This window comes from Falco naumanni, chromosome 5 (genome assembly GCF_017639655.2).
Source record: "Falco naumanni isolate bFalNau1 chromosome 5, bFalNau1.pat, whole genome shotgun sequence".
Lineage (NCBI taxonomy): Eukaryota > Metazoa > Chordata > Aves > Falconiformes > Falconidae > Falco > Falco naumanni.
This window is the reverse complement of record NC_054058.1, coordinates 32,214,555-32,234,132: the sequence shown is the minus strand read 5'-3', so window position 1 is coordinate 32,234,132 and position 19,578 is coordinate 32,214,555. Positions and strand designations below refer to the sequence as shown.

At 48.5% G+C, this 19,578-nt stretch overlaps 1 protein-coding gene across 2 annotated transcripts in view; it reads right to left on the bottom strand.

Annotated features, from left to right (window-relative positions):
* The window catches only part of BTBD11 (BTB domain containing 11), a 180,655-nt gene extending 176,978 nt beyond the window's left edge, over positions 1 to 3,677 (bottom strand). For both annotated transcript variants that reach the window (XM_040596199.1, XM_040596200.1), the window contains exon 1: positions 2,510 to 3,677. In XM_040596199.1, the coding sequence (XP_040452133.1) occupies positions 2,510 to 3,470 (961 nt within the window). In that variant the 5' untranslated portion in view covers positions 3,471 to 3,677. The remainder of the gene's footprint in view (positions 1 to 2,509) is intronic.
* Positions 3,678 to 19,578: the final 15,901 nt, after the last annotated feature.

Genomic DNA, 19,578 nt, shown 5'->3' with positions numbered 1-19,578 from the left:
GAAGCCCTGAAAGGCTGGTTTGTATCTTACAGATCCTCAGACCATCTTCCCAAACACTCATGTTCACAAACTGTATTACAGCAGTCTCAGACTACATTCATGCACAAACTCATGTTCCTCACATGCATCTCGTGATCTTCATGGGTTGCCTGTTTCATTCTCCAGACAGAATTTAAGGTGCTGAATTTAGCCTGGAAATTAAAAGTTTGATGTTTGTCTGCCAGAGACACACCATCTCTCCCTCCCAAAACCTGCCTGCAGACAAGGTGGTACCAGGGCTCTGTTTCTGCACTGCTTTCCTTTCCCCCCCTCCTTCAATCAGATCATATTGGCCAGGGTACCTCCAGAAAGGACCCTGCCACCACTTCTCATCCACAGCTGATGGACCAAATCCACTGATTTCAGTGCCCGTGTATCCACATGCCACTCTGATTTATCAAACCTCCAGAGTACAAGACCTGTCTCTTCTCCTGGAGTAGTGCAGAGAGATGGGAGAAACCTGCTACCTATTAAGTTGCTTTATCACGGTATTTCAAGTACTGAGTACAGAGGGAGGATGACCTTGTGGCTAACGCCACTATATAGAGACGTAGCTTCTAGCAGTCCTAGCATCCTACCACAGATTGCCCAAATAGTTTCGAGCAGGTCAAATAATCTCACATCAGATATCCCTACCTTTTAAGTGCCTGAGAAGGAAACATTTGCAACCAACCATGGATCACTCCGACATCAAAATGGTGAGGACTATACAGATACATATCTCATTGGCGAAGAAACAGGCCGATGTGTTTAATAGTTTATAATGGCTGTTTTAGTTGCCATAAAAGTACTTAAAAGCATGCAACACGCCCTTGGATTAAAACTAAATAAATGTAAACAGCAATAAAATTGCTTCTATTACAAGAAGGCCTGACTCTTGCTTGCACCTGTAACTCTAAATATATATAGCAGGATGCCAAAGTACGTATTATAAGATGCCGAAAAGCAAAACAACATTACAGTCATCTGCATAGAAAGCATAACAACACAGGGAGAGAGGCAAAACAAAATGGACAACTTGCTAGGGTGTGATTCGAAGATCTGAGAAAAATGCCATTTGCTCGAGTCAGGACTGAGCCTAAGCAAGGAGATCTCTGCCAGGTAAAGCAACAACAAAATGGAGACAAACTCCAAATCGTGTCCCCGGAAGGGAGATGTATGAGAGTCAGAATGAAGTTCATTCAAATCCACCGAGCTGATACAGAGGGAGTTAGAGCTGCAAAACAAAATGAAAGGCTCCGTAGGAGCCTGCACAGCCAGTGCTGCAATGTCAGAAACGCAACACAGTACCATCATCTGAGACCTACAGGCACAGTACTAGGACTCGAGGAAAAAAACAAGGCTGGCACTCCTGGGGAGCGCTAGAACAAAGCGCAAGGGTCCTGCAACACACGCCCCTGACAGCAGATGCCTTTCGAGGGGACGTTCAGCAGAGCCTCTGGGGAGGACATCCACGGCTGAAGTAAAACCACCAGAGGAATATAACGGAGCCGCATCAATTTACACCGGGGAGGAGGATCTGCCTTTTGCTCCTGCTCGGCACCCTCCGTCGGGTCTCTCACGGGAGGAGAGGTGTCTTAACACAATAGACAATTAGCTGTAATGCATCGTCTGTGGCTATAACAACTTAACTGGGCTTATCTGTAGACCTGATCTAAGCTTCCAGTGATCCTTGTTCTCCCAGTCCCGCCCAGTACGCCCTCCCCCCCAAAAAAATAAAAACCAACATTTGCATCTCAGCTTGACAGGTATTTTGTATTTAAGCTCAGTCAAAGTGTTTGCTTGCGCCTGCGGATGCTCAGCAGAAGGCAGGAGAAAACCACTCGGTTTTAATTCTACCTCCCCGAGACACGGCTCGTTCCTTTTTCCCTTCCCTGCCAGAGGGAGCTGAAATAAGAAACGTCAACTTTGAGAGCTCATTAAAAATACTGGACTCTTAGTTGAAAAAAAAAAAAAAATTAGAAGAAAAAAAATCCCCAGGAAGTTGATGCATCACCGTGTTGCATCTGTGTCAAGCTCTGGGTAAACAAGCAGCAACATGAATGAAATCTGTCCAGAAAGACTGCATTTCAGCGCCAACCACGCAATCTGTGGCCAAACCACTGCATATGTAACAAAGTTTGATCTCGCCTGCAAGCGCTCAGCTGCGCTTCTGCCATTTCCTGTGGAGAGCGGAGGCTCCGAAGGCTGCCCACCCCCGGCCCCGCCGCCAGCGGCCCCTGGACACCCGCACCCGCGGGCGGGCAGAGCAGACGGGGATGCTCGGCAGCTCCCTGCCCGCGCCCCGGCCGGGCACCGCCGGGAAGGGGCAAAGCGGCCGCGCTGCCGCCCTCCCTCCCCGCCCGCCCCGGCGCCGTCCCCGTCCCCGTCGGCAGGTGCCGCGGCCGGCCCCGCACCCGGGGGCCCGCCCGCCGCGGGGGTCCCGCCCCGGCGCAACAGGTGCCCGGTGCCGCCCGGCGGCCGCACTCACCGCTGGCGTTCTTGCCGCAGATGAGGTGCTGGTAGGGCTGCAGCAAGCCCCAGAGCTCGGGGTCGTTGTTGACCGTCTGCTCCAGCGCTTCCAGGGTAAAGCGGGGCGCCTCGCCGCCCTCCTTCTCCTTCTCGGCCGGGGCGGCGGCGGCGGCCGGGGGGCGGCCGGGCGGCGGGAGCGGGGCGGCGGGGCCGGCCAGCACCCGGGCGTGGATGTCGCGGAAGAGGCTCTCGGTGCCGGCGGTGAGGTAGATGGCGGCGTGCTCGTGGATGCGCAGGGCCACGCGGCTGTCCACCATCCAGCGGTAGAACTTGCCCACGGAGAAGGCCAGCCCGCAGCGCGCCGACTTGCCGCGGCTGAAGCGGTCGCCGCCGCTGCCGCTCATGTTGTAGAGGGAGAGGGCCCCGAGGGCGGCTGCCGTGCAGCGGGCCGACAGCGTCCAGCCCAGGACGATCTCCATGGCGCTCCGCACCTCGTGTTTGGTGCACTTGGCGAAGCGGAGGCTCAGCCGCTGCGCCTCCCGGGCGATGCGCACCAGCGCCCGGCTCACCAGCGTCGAGAGCCGCGCCGCCGCATCCCGGCTCCCGGGACTGGCGGCGGCGGCGCCCGGCGCCCGCGGCTCCCGGCGCGGCGGCGGCAGCAGCAGCGCCTCCACCTCCTCCAGGCTCCAGGGGACCTCCTCAAGGTCGGGCAGGAGCCGGGAGCACTGCTGCCCCGCGCAGTCCAGCACCTCGGAGTCTTCCGCTAGGACGGTGTTGACGGTGTCGAAGCTGTTGTGCCGACTGTGCATGGAGTCAGTTAGGTGCGGCCAGCAGCTTCCTCCATAGGGGTACGCGGGGTGCGAATCCGAGCAGCACAGCGACAAGTTGGAGGAGCGCACCGAGTCCGCCGCGCCACCATACCCGGAGTCCAGCGTCAGGTCTTCCAGCGTCCTCACCGCCGTCTTACCTCTCCGGGCCATCGCTGCACTTCATGCTGCACCCGCGGGACCCGGGCGGGGAGCGGCTCACGGGAACGGCGGGGAGGAGGGAAGAGAACAGCGAGGGGGCGCGGCGAGACCCGCCGGCCGCAGCCCGCTGCCGCCCCGCTCCGCCAGACGCCAGCGAAGCCGCGGTGCTGCCCGCGCCCTGCTACCGGCCGCGGCTCCGGCTCCTGCACTGCGCCGCGCCGCCGGCCCGACACCGCACCGCAGCGCAGCGCCGGCCAGGCGGCGGGGTGGGGGGGAGAGGCGGGGCCATGCAAAGCGCCTCCAGCTGTCGGCCAATGGGCCGGCGCGGGGGCGGAGACATGCAAAGCATCGCGCCCGGCGGCCAATGGGGCGGCGCCCTGCGCTTGGCCGCACCTCCCCTCGCCTCCGCGGGGCGCGGAGCCGCGCCGCGATGGGGCGGGGGGGGGGGCGCTGCCCCGCGGGCCCCGCTGCCCCCGGCCCGCTCCGGCCCGGCTACAGCCCCCGCGCAGGCGGGACCCCGCGGTCCGTCCCGGCGGCGCGGGCTTGGCTCGCTGCGGAGCGGAGCGGCGCGGATCCGGCGCCGGCCCGGCGGGGCTGGCAGCGGGTGCGTGGCGAGGCTCGGGGGGAGCGCGGCCAGCCGTGTCCCCGCGCACCGCGTCCTCCGTCCCCCCCGGCTGGGGGCAGCAAGGTGTGCAGCGTGTCTCCGTGACACCCACCGCCGCCGTCCGTCAGTCCCGCTCCATCCCTCACAGGTTTTCCACGCCGGCAGTGTCCTGGTGTTGCTGTAGGTAAATGAACGGGAGCGCAGGCACACACACACGAACAGGGCGAGACAGCCAAGGTGTTTTGAAAGCAAGCAGACGCTGCCGTGTGAGGATACCAGAAGTCGCTGGAGTCAGGAAAAGCCAATTTCCAAATAATTAAAACAAATACAATAAAGCCCTGAGACATTCTTGAAATTAACCCCCTAAGTATCACAAAGCCTTTGACAAGTTAAGATTTGTATTGAGCTTAGGGTGCATTTCCTAGGCGCATTAAGATTCCTTGCGCAATATACAATTTATCCCAAACTAATGTATTTTAATCTTACATTGCTAGGCTTTAGTGTTATTAGGAGCTGCTGGGCTAATATCCCGGGCAACAGACTGAGAATGTATATGCTTGCGTGTTCTGGTTTTGAAGAAATGTTATATCCTTTTAAGTGTAAAATACCAGCGAAATTCTATCCCTTTAAGGATAAAAGCCTAGCAAACACATTTCTCTATCATGCCAACAGAGGCGGCCAAAATTCTTGAGCAGACAAGGCGAGTCATGTAAGAGATTTCCCCGTCCAAGTGAGCAAAGCCTGGCAATCCTTCAATGTAAACTTCCTACAGGAAAGGCACAAACGCAAGTACAGGTAGGCTCAAAGTCAAACAGGTTGGGGAAAACTATGACATCACCGAAAACACCAAGGAGGGGGTTGCCTTCCAAATGAAGTCAAGTGCTGTCAGAAACTGGTTTCTCAGCATAGTCTTGGTCCTTCTACAAGATGCACTATGCACAGTGGGTTTCAGCAGAAATCCTGACCACCACCATATCCTGATAAAAAGCAGCAGCGCTGAGGACAGGAGCAACATGAACTAGAGACACTGTCATGCTGCAAGGAAGAAGTTGAGGCCCATGCTGCCGGCTAGTCTTTGGCAGGGGGGAGGTCATCAAAAATGCCTTGAGAACAAAATCCTATGGATGGTTTTTTGATTATCCAGCCATATATCCCGCAGTAGAGCCCTCTGGTGTCTTCAGCACTTCAGTGCAGTGGCTGTTCAAAATTCACATTTCTGTGTGATAGAAGGAAGGAACCTCCATGACCAAGACCCTCAGGACAGTTATTTTTCTAACAAACTCCATTCACCTGACTGTCCCTATGCTTTCACAAAGTGCCACAACTGCTTGTGCTGAGCACATGTGATAGCAGGTCAAACTCAGGGAAAGTCCAAGTTTGGGAGGTTTTCTAGTAAATGGTTTGTTTGGCTTCATGGACACACAAGGTGGACATCCAGAGAGGATGGAACAAGCGAGCTGGGTTGTTTGTTCACCAGCCTTTGTAAAAAACAGTACTTCAGAAGTCAACACCAGCCTTACGTGTTGCATTATTTTTAGGTTACAGCATTAACCATGTATTGAGATGAACAGCATAAATGAGAAGAGGACAGTTGTCTCAGGCTGTGTGCAGACTCAGGCATTCATGCTGCTGACTCACAGCCAGTTTCTACTTCAAAAGAGGTTGGAGTGCTTTTGTTGTTTTGTTTTAATTTGCAAAGCAAAATATTGGGCATTACTAGATATTTTGTAGTCGCAACACAATGTACATCACCTCGCACATGACGGTTTGATTCCTGGTCACACTACTAGTTCAGAAGATTTTGCGACACTTGAACACACCAAAGGCATGTATGTCAGCAGCACCAGCCTGGTTTAAACTTTCAAAAGTGGTAGCGAGAGCTTCTGACTCATTTCTTCAGAAGACTAATTACCTTCTCATTGAAAGGGCTGGAAGTTCAAATCAGCACAGAGTGGCCATTCTGGATCTCCAGTGATCTCGCAGTGCCTGAAGGATCTCACCTGCCCAGGTGTGGATACCCAGGCTGCTGCATCCCAAAGCAAGCTTCAGCGTGATTTGGAAGAACATCTGAAAGTGCTCCTGAGACAGGGTGACTTGAAACCACCCTGGGAAAAGATGGATCAAACAGTTTGGATTGGAAACACACCCACACCCCTGCAACACCTTTGGTGCCTGCATGAGGAGAGCTCCAGAGACAGTGGAGTCAGTCCTCAGCTTTAATCCAGAAAGGACACCTCACCTCTCCTGCCCTGGGCTGAAAGGCTCTTGTCTGCAGCTGTACCCCACTCTGCAAGCCTTACAGCCAGGGTCCTTTGCCTGTTAGACAAAAACATCCACTGCAGAAAACAAAGCCCCTTTGTGTGTCAAAGGCTGGGGACACACTCAAAATTTTCAGCTCGTTGGAGACATGGACATCAATTATCCTCGCAGAGAATTCAGACAGGGATTGATTAAGTACCATTCCAGGGTGACAAGTGCCAGCAAAAACTCTGAAAGAGGGAAAATCCAACCACATTTTAAAAAGGTGCTCAGGGCAAAGTTAACTGAATGGAAGTTGGCATTTGTATGGGGAGAGCACCAAGTGCCACAATACTTTCCATCCCCACCCAGTTAACTGCCCACAAATGGCATCTTCTTGAAAGCTGTAAGGAAAACCATAACAGCAAACAGGCTGTCATACAGAACAGGAATGTACCTAGGAGCAGGCTACTCCACGTAGTTTCCGTATTCAAAATTCAATGCACTGCACTGCACTAACAGCTCAGATCAAGAGCAGCATTTGCAGGATCTCCTAGTGCTATCTCCAACTGCTAAGAACAAGCAGCGAGCCTTGTGAGGGCCTTGCTTATATTGCTGGGGAAGTTGGAGTGCTAATGTTTCTACTCACAGGGGGTTAATTTACAAACCGAGGCTGTAATCCTGTACCTGTAAGGCAGGTGTGAAATGCAGATCCCTGGCGGGGGAGCCTTTAGGGCTGCAGCATGTATACAGTCTGCTGCAAAGAAGATGCCTGTCAAAGAAGGAACCAAATGCTGGCATCAGGTAGCATCATCCCTGCAGTGTCACTGAGTGGCTGCTGCCAACTGTTTAGACAAGCAGGCTCAGGGAGATGACTCTGGTGTTGCTCCTCCAACGCATACAACACCGAAAGGAATGGGGATGAGTGACGCAATGAGGCCACTGGCTCTAGCTGGAAAGGAGGCACTGGTGGTGCCGCCAGCGTGAGAGGGAGGGAAGGGCACAGGGCAGGCGGATGCCACACCACCCGCTTTTTCCGCCCATCAGCTCCATCCTGCTGATTTCAGTAACTAGCTGTGTTGGGACCCCTGGCAAGGACTCAGCAGGAGCTACTGCCCCATGGAGAGGCAAGATTTGGCCGATCAGCTGCTCCTTTTGCAGACACTAAGGAAACGGGCTGCCCCTGAATTTCAGCCCACTAATGCTTAGCCAGGGGCAGCTGCCCAGCTGTACTCCTCTGCTGTGCAAAAGCAGCAGCTTCTGCTTCTCGCTGGGCTCAAAACCCTGCCTGACTTGCTTCCTAAAGTCTCCATGCCCCCACGTGCTGAAAGTGGAGGTCTGTTGGAGATGTGTAGACTCGTGCCTGGAGGGGGGTGTGTGATTTCTCAGATACCACTAACCAGGGATGCTCAGAGAAACGCCAGCAAAAAAACCCATATCTTGCCACATAAAACAAAGCTGTGGAGCCCACGGCCATGGTTCAACCCAAGAGCATAAGCAAATTCCTGGAGGCTAAGGCCATTGGTAACTATTAAACACAACGATGCACATGAAATCTTCTTCTCAGAAAGTTTCTCAACAGCTGTTTGCCAGAAGTGGGGAGGTTATGCCAGGGGAAGGAACACTTTGTAATCGCTCAGTTCCTCATGTGTTTGCTGTTGGCAGCTGTGCAAGGCAAGATATTGCGCTACAGAGACAGGGCCAGAGCCCCCAAGGCAGTCCTTTAGTCTAAGCCCTTACTCCTTCCCACACCAGCCAAGCCATTACCACCAGTTTGCAAGTGCAGCTCAGTTCAGAGGTCTGCACAGCTGATGCAGCAGTGCTTATTGTCTTTACAAGATGTTGGATCTTGTCTTTTGTTCTAAGGGAGGGTTGATTGCAACCTCTACCTGAATCTCTTCTTTTCTTAAAACCGTCCGTGATGAAGACTCAGCAACTTCCCTGGATGGTCTGTTTCTGAGTCCAAATAATCTTACTGCTTGAAACAGCCTTCCCAACACCTTACCTAACCTTTTCTTTGCTACAAATGTAAAGAATAAAATGATGCTCCCCAGCTTTTTTAGCAGACAGGACTGGCATCTCTGTCTCATTTTATCTCAGGCAGTACTAAAGGCATCTATAGAGCCAAGCAGAATACATATGCAGTTAGCCTCCAGCCAGCAGATGCAGGTGCTTCTCACAGTTTGCTATAACACTCCAGAAAACATAACAGTGTTTGCATGCTTTATGTGCACTAAGATTATACATACACACACACTACATTTTGACCAGAACTGAAAGAAACAGGAATAGCAAGCTTCTCAGAGGACAGAGACAAGGAAACTCTGTTCAGCCAGTGGTAATTTCCATTCCCAGCAAGACACAACAAACCTGCATAAGGGTGATATGCATGGGTATATAAGAAAACAATTTAAAGGTGGAATCTGAAGTGACAAACATGCTTGAGATCCTCAGTGGCTGTTGAGCCAGCCCTTTACTCTTCACTTGGGAGGATGTCTGGCATAAAAATGGTTTCAGTTACTCTACAGTTTTAAGTAATGGCTTTCTATCTATGGCCACTGAAATCCTCTTCCTACTTGGTGGTTCAGGAAGGCCAGTTTTGTCTCCTCAAGGGGATGGATGCTCAAAGACTTGTTGGCTGTTTGCAGGGGCTCAGCCCCACAGCTAGGCAGCAACGCTTGTTGCATCCTGATGCTGTGAGGAGGTGACAAGCTGGGTCTGGTGCTCACTCAGACACTGGCACGCCATGCAGTGCATCTGCTCTCTCCTGGGGGGCTGTAATCATTAGTCCTTGTTTGCAATTTAAGAGTCGGTCCTGATTTTAAAAGAAGTATTTGGAGGGGCTTTAAATATGATTCTTCATGGTACTGTAGTCCACACATAGTTTTAATGGCAATTTTAGAAGGTACAGGTTCTACAATATGACCTTTCCCTCAGGCAAACGTGCAGGGGGAAGGGTGAAAGAAGGATGTGAGCTGTGCTCTCCACTTTTTCCACTCACAGGGATTTCTTTTAAAACAGCTCAGGGGGCGGGCGGGGGCGGGGCGGGGAAAGGACTACAGGATCTCTTAAAATCCATTCACACCTCTGCTTCTTGCCAGTACTTAGGGCTTACTTGCATTTCTGCTGTTAAAGCTGAGCCTGTTCCCAGAAGGTGTTGTTTGACAAAGGGAAGTCCCAAGTAAAGACCTTCTCAATTTCCCCATCTGATGCTTTTTTTTCTTAAGTGGGCGTTTGCAGGTAGACAAACGACCTTGCCATCCACATAGATTTCTTCTGGCCACAAGCTCCCATCCCCACAATGCATGCTGCCACGGCTGAGGTCCTGCTCCCTGTGTCTCCTGTGCCCTCCCTGTTACCACACTGACTTGGGGTGGGGGCAGTGGGCAGCGAAACAAGGAGTTCCAGCCTGCTGGTGCCCTCTTAGTGGGCAGCAGCTCCTCAGCTCCTCCACCATTACTCTCCAGACCAGTTCCAGGAGAAGGGGCTTTGCATCCAGGTTACAGACCTCATGCCTTTCTTATTTAAGCAGGCAAGGATTTTTTTCCCTTCCTCTCTGCCCCCACCCCACAATGGGGAAGGCACCAGTGAGCTGCAGACCTACACAATTACAAAGCAAGATTAAGATGACAGACTAATATAATTCCCCGATATTAAGTGAGAATTTTCTATTTCTAGGTAAATCCCAAGAAAAGCACACAAAAGAACTCATTTTAATATGAAAGGGGTTTTTTTTCTTCCCTTAAAAATAAGAAAACAAAACGTAGGCATTTGGTGTAAGATAACATTTGGGGAAATGAGCAAGATTGTGCCGGTCCCTTTCCTTTGTCCTAGCACTTACAACTTCTTTTGCATGTTTTCCTCGCAGTTCCCCTCAAAAACTGATCAAATTTTTTTTTTTAAACGTTACAGCATTCTGTTCATTCCTTGACTGACCAAAAGTATTGCTGAAATGCCCATAAATAAATTAGTGAAAAGACCCCACCGCAACTCACCTCAAACCTAGTAAGAACTAACTCTAGAAAAACTTGTACTGCTGTAAGCAATTCTCCTGGCAGAGGGGTATTACATCACTGCAGCCTACCAGGTTCAGCAATGAACTATATCTTGATACATGGGAGAGACGGAGGAGCATTCTCGCTAGAAGTTTACATTAAAAAAATTATTAAATTGTAAATATAGCAACATATAATACAAACCTTTTTTGGTTGTTTGTTTTTAAGATTAATAGTAATTTAAGAGTAACAGCAGAGAGCACCAAGCAGTGAGAAGACATTTCCCAACTCCGTCACGAGGTGTGTTTCATCACCTGCTTCATCATGCCGCGGCACAGCATGGCCCAGCATAGCTACCCTGGTGACTTGGAAATGGAGGGTACAGCAGGTTGGAAAGGGAAAGGCCACCTATCTGCTTCGGGGAATGCGGTTGCATGGGGTTATGATCGGATTAATACAATTGAGGACTCTGCCCCGCGAGGGTGGTGGGCTCCACACGGGGAGCAGCATCTCCTGTGAACTCGCTGCGGCTTCTGAATTAGCTGTGTTTTCAGGAACTGTGAAGTTATTACAGACCCCTGATTTCACACATGGTGAAGCGTGAGCAAATCATAAAATATTTGTGGGAAATCTCTCCCCCTAATCGACCCATAATGCCCGCTTTCTGCACCCTCTCCCTCTTTTTCCCTCCCACTATTGGGAGTAGACAAACTATTTATGGTCTGCACAGGGTTTACGCTTTATCCACTTTATCCAGCCAGTGACCTACTGGAATTTCATATACTTTAAGAAATATGAGCTACCAAACTGCCTCTCCCAACTTTTGTAATTTCAAGTCTTTCTTGCATTTGCAGATGCCTAAAGGCTCAGGAAGCAAGCACTGCAGAAGCAGGGGGGAAGGGCCAGGAGCCACTTCTGCTTCACATCACAAGCTTTCAAATGACCTGTTTCATTTAGAACCCTGCCAAAACACCTTTCCAAACAAGCAACTTTTCCACCTTTCAGTGTTCCCTTGGATATCTTGATATACCTTGATGCCAGGCATACACTGATGGCAGCTGCAAAGGGAAAACAACATTTCCCGTACCCAAAGCAGAGGCTGGGAAGGGCTCACACTTGATAGCTGCTGGATGCTGAAGGAGACTGTAAATACAGGACAGGAGTCCACCCCAGTCCTGGGTGGAGGTGCGGGTTAAGCACACACAGAGTTTTATCCTGTAGTTACAAGGACTGTGGAAGGAACAAGCTAACAGCACATTTAGCCTGCGCTCCTGTCCCCTGTGAGCAGGGCTTGTGTGCAGGAAGGTGCCCACAGGTAGCTGTAAGCATATGCTACGAACACAGCTTGAGCTAGGTGGAGCCCACTTTGTAAGCACAGATGGTTTAGGCCCTATTAAAGACTAATTTTGTGGGGTTTTTTCAGCTGCATTTAAGGCAGTAAGATAAGCTCTCCCCAGACTCACAACATGCGAAGTCTGTTACCCGCAAGCACAGAAGTCCTGTGGTGTTGGTGACAGCCCACCACATTTGTCTGAGTTCAGATCTTACTGTTAGGAAGCCCCTGCATTCTTGCACTTCGACCCAGAGCTGCAGATGGGCTGGGAGGGATGGACTTGTCACAGGTGGCCATGCTGGGCTCCCAAATCCCTTTGGACTTGATGAGAGAGGGGGTGAGGAAGGATGGGACCCGTTCCCTTGGGCCACCAGGGGAAGCGGCTGCAGGAGAGGTGAGGATGCAGTGAGTCAGTGAAGAACAGAGCTGCCAGAGCAGATATCCCAGACACCAGTAAGGCTTTAGTCAAATCTTAGTGATGGAATTTCCCAAAGACAAAAGACAACTGGGAGAGGGAAGACACAGACACTTCCCTTTTGCACTCACCTCCATGTAGTTGTTGCAGTGACCAAAGGAAAGAGCAATTGTTTAGGGTTTTTTTGAAAACCACATATTCTGTATCCTTCAGCAGCCACGTGCTCTTGGGGAGATAACCCCTCCCAGGGCATGGGTCTCTGAGGTGGGCACCGATCCCAGAGCCGCAGGGGGCTGACCCTGCAGAATCCTACCCAAGTGGAAAAGAGAGGGCTCACTTTATCAGCATGGCCAGGATGTGCCAGCCATAGTCCTGCTCTGGGCCTCCAGGGACCAGGATCCTCTCCCTAGTCCCATCACTGCCTGGCTGCTCATGGACCTGGACAAATCACTTCATGTCTCCATGCCTTTATTTTCCAGCTGTAAAATAGAGAAAATTATATTGACCTTCTTCATAAAATGCTTTGCAAATGCTAGACAACAGCTAAATACTATCATGACTATTGTATAAAATAATCCATTATAGCCTCTGGATGCTGGAGAAGAAATGAATGATGGCTGGAGTCTACATAAACACTGTGTTAGATCAATGCAGGCACTATTACAATGTTGATCTGGTCTCCTAGTGTGTGTTCCCACAAATCCACATGGGGATGAAAAATCCAAACATATCTCTTGGCTGACAACTGAGTGAAGCTATGTTACAGGGAGGAAAAAAAATCTAACCCCATCACACAAACCAAAGTGCATAGTTCCTGCTTTGATCACAGAACGAAGAAAGTTTTTTTGGCTGAGTTTTCTGCATATGAAAAGAATTGTTTTCATTTTGTTTTGGAGGTTATTTTTGCAGATGAGCCATCTGAGTTTGATATGAAAGCGGCACCCTACCAGTGCATTTAAATGTTTAACACTCTGTCAAAGTTAGGCACTCATCAGCTTTAAAAGTTAAAAACTGTCTAGGAACAAAAGCACTGTCCCATTTGCTGACAATGGGAAAGGAAAATCCCAAACTAACCTCAGTGCAAGCTCAAACAAACATCTCCTGTACTCCATCTAGCAAAGAGGCAAGCTGGAGAATGAATTCAAGCTTTTTCTAGGAAAGCTTCAGAAGAAACCAGCCTAATTCTACACTGCACTAAAAGCCACCTCAAAATCATTGCTACTTTGTGGTTGAGAAACTGCCTGCTTCCAGCTCTCCCTCTACACCCTGGTCATCACCAGTCAATGCCAATTAAAGCCTTAGAGGAACTACCCACAAAAGCAAAACACACTTACCATACTCAAACGGAAATTCATTGATTTCTTTCTTAGAATGCCACAACCCATGCTTTTTTAACAGGGGTGTGTGACAGAGGTGCTTTACCCGCTGGTGAGCAGAGAACAGTGGCATGTCACAGGCTTGCCCTGGTTGGTGGGTACCAGCATCTGCAGTGGCCCACACTGCCCAGCTCCCATCCCAGCAGGCATGGACGATAGATGCTACTCTTCCTTTTCCGAAGTCCTACAGCGAGGAAGAAGAGGAGTAGGTTTATACAGACATTTTCTTCTAAAAAGAGACCAGGGGAGAAGCTGGCTCCACAGCCTCTGCAGTCACAAGATGCTGCACTCGCTGCACAGCACTACTGGCTCAGGCATCTGAATCAGCATTTAGGAGATGCACTCTCTGGGGTCACTGTCTGTACAGCTCGCTGTCTGTAGTAACCTCACCAAGCACAGCAAGGTCTGCATGGTAGCTGTCTTGAAGGTTAAGCTTGTCACTGAAATCAGGAATAAGAAAACTCCTTAACACCAATGTAGCATAGAGAGGCAGGCATTCCTTTGTCACAGCGCTGGATGCACTGGGGATCCTTCCACCTAACATGCATGCTGTATGTTACATTTAGGCAAGATTATATAGACCATACGTAAGTTTACGCATTACATTTCTCGGAGGAGTCATATATATTCATTCATTTCCCAAGAATAGGTGGTACTATGCTAATTAAGGTACTACATGCTCCTTACAGGTATTTAGGAAAACTTCTGGGGGTCTCAAACAATAGTCAACTTTCTAGTTATAGTTGACTGAGAATTGAACCTCGATTTTCTTTCCCTATATGGACTTGTGTTGATCACAGTTCAACTTCTCTTGTCAAGTTTGGCTTCAGATTCGGCTTCGGATCTTTTGGTTTAATTTCATCTTCCCTTAACAATATAATGTTCCACAACGACTGTTTGAATGTAATTATCCATTATACTGAAATGAACAGTATATGGTGACAAGCTCATCAGGGTCCATACAGCATTTCACTTCAGGGAACATATGCAGTTTGCTACAGTCTGGTCCTTAAGGATCAAGGTGGCTATTACAGTCCTTCCCAGGGCATTTCAGCGGCTGTCTATGGCTCTTCCAGAACTGCAGAGCTCAGCACTTAACTAATCTCCTAATTACAAACGGAGGAATTTTAACATGATACCTTCCTTTGTTTTATGCTACTTTTTAAGCCTCATGATATATTTCCTGAGGATACCTGTTGTTCCTAGTACATTCTCATCCTGCAAAGGAAAAATACCCCGATGACATTCCAGCAGATAGAAAGACTATGTATCTCAGTGAGGCTTTTGATTGCAATAACCCATCACCTTATACAAAGCAGCATATAGTCCAGTCATCCTCCAGAACAATGCTGGGGACGTAAAAGTTCAGGATTCATGTTTTCAATCATGTGGCACAAAATCAGAGACCCAGCCTGAGATTTTATAAAGACTTATTTTCCCCCTCAGGCCTCACATACTCCACTTGGTCTCAGCTGCTTCTTTTAAAAGGCAATTCATCCAAGGCAGGGATGGGGAGGAAACCATACACAATATTGGACAGTTAAAATCTGCCACATTAAAAATATTGGGATGCTTTGTCTGTGTATATCTGAGCATCTCTGCCCCTTGAAGGCACTGAGTTCCCACTCAGGACGTGTAGAACTCATTTATATAGTTAAATACTTCAGCCATACTCCAAGTTTCTTATTTGAAAAAGAGATGACATTTATTCAGTTGGTAAAATAATCCGGCAGCATATATTGTACCCCTGTCACAGCTCCTGGAAGAAAGCCCAACATACACACGCTTACTGATATAAAAGCTTTTCTGCAGTCACTGGCAAAAGTATTTGGGCAGGGTTTCAAAACACCCGTATCAGAAGATGCATATGCCTGATTTCTGTTCACAGGGCTCAGACTGTAGAAACCAGCCGTCATGTAAAGGACCTGTAAAAAGGCCTTTAGTTACATGTTAGAAAACAAAGTGATTGCAAGAAGATTGTAAAGTGGCTTTGCTAATGGGAACCAGGTGGCTAATGTCAGTGCTTTCAGTTGTTTGACAATACCTAAACCAAGAAAGTTAGATCCAAAGGCAAACAAAATAACCTGTGCTTCACACATCCACCCACAGCCACAGAAAATCTTTTGTTCCCTTGAGTGAGTCCTTACCCCAGCCCAGCAATCCCCAGCTGTGCTGGGGCACTGGCTGTGCCACAAATGGCACTGGGGAACTGAGCTGGTGGGAAAATAACATGGAAAATGCAAAGGGGGAAGGGGGAGGGCATGAGCTCCGCTCTGTGATGCAGTTCAGTGCTGGGACAGCCCTCCATGTGGACACAGACAACTTGGGAGAAGGGTGGAGAAGCAGCGAAGGCACAAACCTGTGCTGTTGTCAAAAACAGTGTTCAAAGCCATAGCTCCAGCAGCCACCTCTTGGAAAGCCATAGCTGGAACACAATTGCTTCTTGCAAAACCATCACCTCAGTACAAGCCACTTTTTTTCTCTCCTGTGATTTTCCAGGATCAGGCTAGATCGTGGTTGGAGGCTGGGAGAGAAGAACGCTCAAGAGAAACAGGACACATGCACTGAGCTTCACAGCCATGCTCTTCAGATCCTACCATTACATACATGCAAGTGACCACACTGCTGATGTAAAAAATCTCTCTGTAATCATTTAATCCCAGCTGTTCCCACAGCAGCAATTTTTTAATGAAGAAGTACCCTTGCCATACTGGCTTGAAGCGTGAGACCATTTAATTGAATAACTGATTTCTGGCAGTGGCTGATCTTGGCTTCTTAGTCTGAAGTCTTAAATATGCTCTGTGACACATGCTACTGGGCAGCAATATGTTGTGGAGGAAGATTTTATTTCAAAGATGACTAAGGCTCAGCACGTTTTTGAGTAGATAGGATAAACAGTGTAATTGCACATCTATTTTTCCTGTGCAAGTGCCTCGACCTGACATTTCCAAAATTTAAATGCCCTAAGCACTGACCTTGGGGCAATGAGGAAGAGCTAGATTTTTACCATTTTCTCAGCATCAAACATCTTTTGGCTGGCGTCTCTAAAAATGAATGCACATGAAAACCTAGAGGCAAAAAGTTTAAGGAATTTGAAAAATGGCTGAGTAACATCCCCCCACCCTGGTAATGCCATGGAATTTTTTCTATTTTTGTGCAGTAAACTGGAATATTTGGAAGTCTCATCATTCATTGAGGCTTTGCTCCTCCTTGATTTCGCATCAAGGCAGAGTACTCAGTAAGTCTTTCCTCATCATGCACTATTAGATATCTTCCTGCCCTAATTCTAGATTTCACAGACTCTGATTTTCATCTTCTACCAAATTCTATAACACATTTTGTCTGATATACAAATACATATACCCCATTTTTGCATTATTCTTCTCATGAGGCAACCAAGATAAATGCCATATTCAAAGCAGTGCTGATTTTCCAAGTAGTATTAGGTTTCTCCCTCTGTACTGTGACCAAGAGATTTGTTTGGTTTTTGCTTTAACACAACCACATGCTGGGTTTCCACTACTGACATACCTGCGTTCCTCCCAGGAAGCTGCCACCATCACAGCCAGATAAGCAAGCAGTGAGTATTGCTCCTGACAGAGTTATTACTTCGTACTTATGATGCTGAAACATTTAGAAAAATTATTCCAATTTCAGTGTTTATTCATATGGTACAATATTACTGTTCACCTTTACTTACTTTGCTTCCACAAGTGACACCACACTCTGCCATTCATCCTGTGTGACAGGGCTGCTTTGCTGTCCACATTGATAGCATCTGTATGAAAGGAGGAACAGATGATCAAACTACACATAAACTGACTTCAGGGCTGCTGAAATTAAGAATAGTCCTTCCAATGTAACGATAAAAGTTTAGAAAGAGTTGACATTTTTTAGAATGAGCTGCTGATAAGACAAAAATCCCACAAAAGATTCTCAGACTATTCTTAATTTAAGGAATTAAGAATAGTCCTTCCAATGTAACGATAAAGGTTTAGAGAGAGTTAACATTTTTTAGAATGAGCTGCTGATAAGACAAAAATCCCACAAAAGCCTCTCAGTTTAGGAGTATACAGAGGAATGCTGGAACTCATAATATACTACACTTTTAGAGCATCCTTGAAGGATCCAGCTGCTGAGAGCCAAGGTACTAATGAAGAACTGCTTCTGTTTAAACACTTTTCAATTTAGCAAGCTCTGCCTCCAATTTACTCAGATGCTGTAGGCACCCAGAGCAGGGTGAATAATAGATTTTCAGTTTGATGCCAGTTCTAAAAAAAAAGCCACCACAAAATCATGAAAAAAATAGTTTCTGAGTGAAACAAGCATTTTGTGCTGCCCAAACATTTTGGCTTTAAGCCTTTAAAATTTCCAAACTGAACCTGAAGGATTTTGAAATAAAGTTGTGGCAAATCAGAAGATGTTGAAAGGAATGGTTCAGCTGCTTTGAAGTTTGGATGCTCATTTCTCCCCCCCTTTTGTGCATATGAACAATTTGACTAAACTGACATTTCAGTCTCCAAAGTGACTTTCTTTGCAAAAAAACTTTTGGCCAACAAAATGTCATCTCTCTGTGTAGCAAGCAGATACAAAGAGAAAGCCCTCCAATTTGTATCCCTTTGAGTAGCTCCAACACATCCTCAAAAGTAAAAATGAGATGTGAAACCCAAAACTCATCACTTCAGTTGAAGTGACGTATATATAGCCAGAGTAAATAATGAAGACAGCTTTATGCTTACAGTAACTTCTGACTACTGGTATCCACTTGCTAAGCTGAAGTGGAAAACCATCGTGCTTAGAAGGTAAATTCAATATAAAGCTCTTTAAAGACTATTTCATACAGATCCTCCCTCCCAGGGAAGAACCTTCCTGTTGTGAAGTCCTCAGTGAAAAGGACTTATGCCAAGCTGGGCAAAACAACTGCTGTTGCAAACACCATCCCTACCCTGTCCCATTCTCCTCCTTTCACAACGCCCTGCACCTCGGGAGAGCTGGCAGCGCAGGGACAGGCTAGTGCAGACACCCCTCTCGCTGAGAAACAGGACAACCAGGGAAGTCTCTGACAGGGAGAGTCCCCTGGGACCCACATAACTGTAATGACTGTGTCCCTTCTGGCCAGATGTGTGCAGACGTGGGACGAAGCCCCAGGCAGGCGCTCTGCTGCTCAGTGCACCCTGAATATCCACTGCTGCTGCGCTTCACTGGTGACATCTACTGCAGCACCCGTCTCAAATGTAACAGGCCAGAAAGCAGCCGAGCAACACTATTTAAAACTAAAGAGGAAAGTGCAAAGCTTTGAAGTCAGAAGGCATATAATGAATTCAGCAAAACTTTGTATTTCAAAGCTAGTTCTATTTGCAGAAACCATCTGCCCAGAGAAAAGCTCGAACATGCCCCTCTGACAGGAGTCAAAAGAGTTGAGGGAAACAGATCTCACTGAGGATGATTCACATCATCCATTCTCACAATATCTGAAATGTCACTTTGTAGTGGAGCAGCTTCCATCCTTATATCAATTACAACATTTACATCCAGCTCCCCCAGGGCTGCTGGCATTTGAAGAGACTGTCCAGTCCAGTAGCTCCCAGCAATTTCTAATGAGATATGCCAATAAGACATCACTACTTGTCCCTCCCAATGGCAACTGTAAGCTCTCTGGAGCTTTCCCTTAAGCCACTGTCTACTTACCCCCTAATTGACGATTATTGATCTTTCTCCCTCCCTTTGCCAGCACTCATCTTTTAAGCCACAAACCCAGACATGGCTCCATCCAGGAGGATAAGGGGTCGTGCAATGTACAGGCCTTTCACGTGAAAAGGAGTGCAGCCTGTGAGCTCGGTTATCATAGTGGGCAGCAAATGCAAACCCACCCCTTGGGCAGAACAGCAACGAAGGCAACTTCTCCCAGCATCATCTCCCCAGAGCATCCATCAGCCAAACCGGTTTGCAGCATGCAACTAGGGCTTACATTTCTGCAGCAAGGCAAAAAAACACATCGTGTAAAGGAGCAAGTCTGTTTAAGAATTCCCTCTGATATTGCTAGTCTTTCATACAGCCCATAAAAGCCATTAAAATTCTGTCTGATAACTGGCTTCCCAAGAGCATGAGAGCCAGGCGAGACCACGCCAGCCACAGACTATACCAGTGCTCCTCCTGGCT